Source organism: Monodelphis domestica, chromosome X (assembly GCF_027887165.1).
Source record: "Monodelphis domestica isolate mMonDom1 chromosome X, mMonDom1.pri, whole genome shotgun sequence".
NCBI classification, from domain to species: domain Eukaryota; kingdom Metazoa; phylum Chordata; class Mammalia; order Didelphimorphia; family Didelphidae; genus Monodelphis; species Monodelphis domestica.
The window spans coordinates 1002554-1004840 of record NC_077235.1 but is presented as its reverse complement, the minus strand read 5'-3'; the positions used below and the strand labels follow the sequence as shown (position 1 = coordinate 1004840).

At 50.9% G+C, this 2287-nt stretch overlaps 1 protein-coding gene across 1 annotated transcript; it reads left to right on the top strand.

Annotated features, from left to right (window-relative positions):
* The first annotated feature begins 313 nt into the window (after positions 1 to 313).
* Positions 314 to 1252, top strand: LOC100017583 (olfactory receptor 1P1-like). Its single transcript, XM_001371062.5, has one exon. It carries the CDS (start codon positions 314 to 316, stop codon positions 1250 to 1252), a length of 939 nt encoding a protein of 312 aa, XP_001371099.2.
* Positions 1253 to 2287: the final 1035 nt, after the last annotated feature.

Genomic DNA, 2287 nt, shown 5'->3' with positions numbered 1-2287 from the left:
CCACTTCTCACTAGGAGGACGAGCCAAGCAAATGCTTCTTGATTTGGGTAGTAAAAGACGCAGAAGTGTGTGTGTGTGTGTGTGTGTGTGTGTGTGTGTGTATGCACATGTACGTGTGATCTCAGACAAACTCCTTTCCCTCTTGGGTCTTCTTTCTCCCCCTCCAGAAAAGTCACCTTCTGGCTCCACTTCTGGCTCCAATTGAGCACCCAATTCTACTAATGGCTCTCAATTGTCTCTCATTCAGGAAGGGAATTCATTGGTCCATCTGCTGGGCCTGAAGGGGACAGTTCCATGAATTGCACAGCAACTCATGGCTGAAGGCAACCAAACTCACCTTGTCCAATTCATCCTCCAAGGTCTTCCAGAGCAATCCAGCCACGGGTGGACCTTGTTTGGCCTCTTCTCATGGCTGTATCTCGTCTCTTTGACTGGGAACTTGCTCATCTCCGTGGCCATCTTGCTGGACGCCCATCTGCACAAGCCCATGTATTTCTTCCTGGCCCACCTCTCTCTGGCTGACGCCTGCTTTGTCTCTACCACAGTGCCCAACCTGCTGGTGAGCCTGGGAACGCAGGACAGAAGCATCTCTTACTGCAGATGCCTGACCCAGCTCTACTTTTTCCTGACCTTCGGGGACCTGGACATCTTCCTCTTGGCTGTGATGGCCTACGATCGCTATGTGGCCATCTGCTACCCGCTTCACTATGCCACCACCCTGGGCCCCACCCGCTGTGTCTTCCTGGTGGCCACCTGCTGGCTGCTTACCAGCCTGGTAGCCCTGACACACACTCTGCTCATGGCCCAGCTCTCCTTCTGCACTGACAAAACCATCCCGGGCTTCTTCTGCGACTTGGGGCCCCTCATGCAAGCATCATGCTCCAACCCACAGACTAACATGTTGGTGCTGCTCACCCTGGGGGGTGCTGTCATCCTGGCCCCGTTTGCCCTTGTTCTGCTCTCCTATGTCCACATTGCCTTGGCCATCCTCAGGACCCCATCGGCCCAAGGGAGGCGCAAGGCCTTCTCCACCTGTGGCTCCCACCTCACCATGGTCTTCCTCTTCTTTGGGACAGTGATCCGGGCATATCTGTGCCCCACAGACCCTGGCTCAGCTGCAGCTGGGGACACGGTGGCCATTGTCATGTACACGGTCATCACACCCACAGTGAATCCCTTCATCTACAGCCTGAGGAATGGCGATATGCAGGCAGCTCTGGCCAGGCTCGTACGAGGCCAGAGAACAACCTAAACACCCAGAGACATTCCCAAAGTAGCTCAACATTGAAGCAGTCTGGGAGGAGGGATTCTACAAAGGGGAAGGGAGGAGGGAGGGCATTCTAGATATAGAAAAGTTCCTGGAGAGGCATGGAGGTGGGAAACGGGGGAGACAGATGCATCAGAAAGAAGGCCAGTTTGACTGGATCGCAGGATACAGTAGGGGAAGTAAAGCCTAAGGAGACTGGAAAGAAATTGTATTTTGCCCCAGAGGCTACTGGGAGTCCTGTGATCAGATCCACACCTAAAGAAAATGACTAGCTGGTGGTTCAAAGGGACACAGAGATACTAATCAGGAGACAAAGGTCTAGCAGGCAGGGCTGGTTCAATCAAACTTAAGCATCATTGACCATATTAATAACAAAAATCATGTTAATTGTTTTGAAAGATACAGAAAAACCTTCAGACAAAACACAAATACCCATTCGGGTTTGAAAAGAAAACCCTGGGGGCAGCTGGGTGGCTCAGTGGATGGAGAGCCAGGCCTAGAGATGGGAGGTCCTGGGTTCCAATCTGGCCTCAGATACTTCCCAGCTGGGTGACCCTGTAGGTGGCACAGTGGATCAAGTGCTAGGCCTGGAGTCAGGAAGCCAAGAGTTCAGATCAAATCTTAGACATGGACTACCTGTGTGACCCTGGACAAGTCACTTCACCTCTGTTTGCCTCAGTTTCCTCATCTATAATATGAGGACCATAAAAGAACTTCCCCTCCCAGTGTTGTTGTGAGGATCGAATGAAATAGTAATTGTAAATTAGCACCTGGCCCCTAGTCAGCATGATAGAAATGTTAGCTATTATTATTAGTGTTTAATAAATCCGACATCCCAGGTCTGGGCCAAGAATTCACTATTTGACCAAACTGCTGGGAGAACTGGAAAGTAGTCCAGTAGAAACGAGGTATGAGTTTGATGGGGATATGACCAGGGATGGAGACTCTAAACCATCACCCCAGTGCAAATAATAATACTATGGAAATAGGTCTGGATCAAGGACACATGTAAAACCCAGT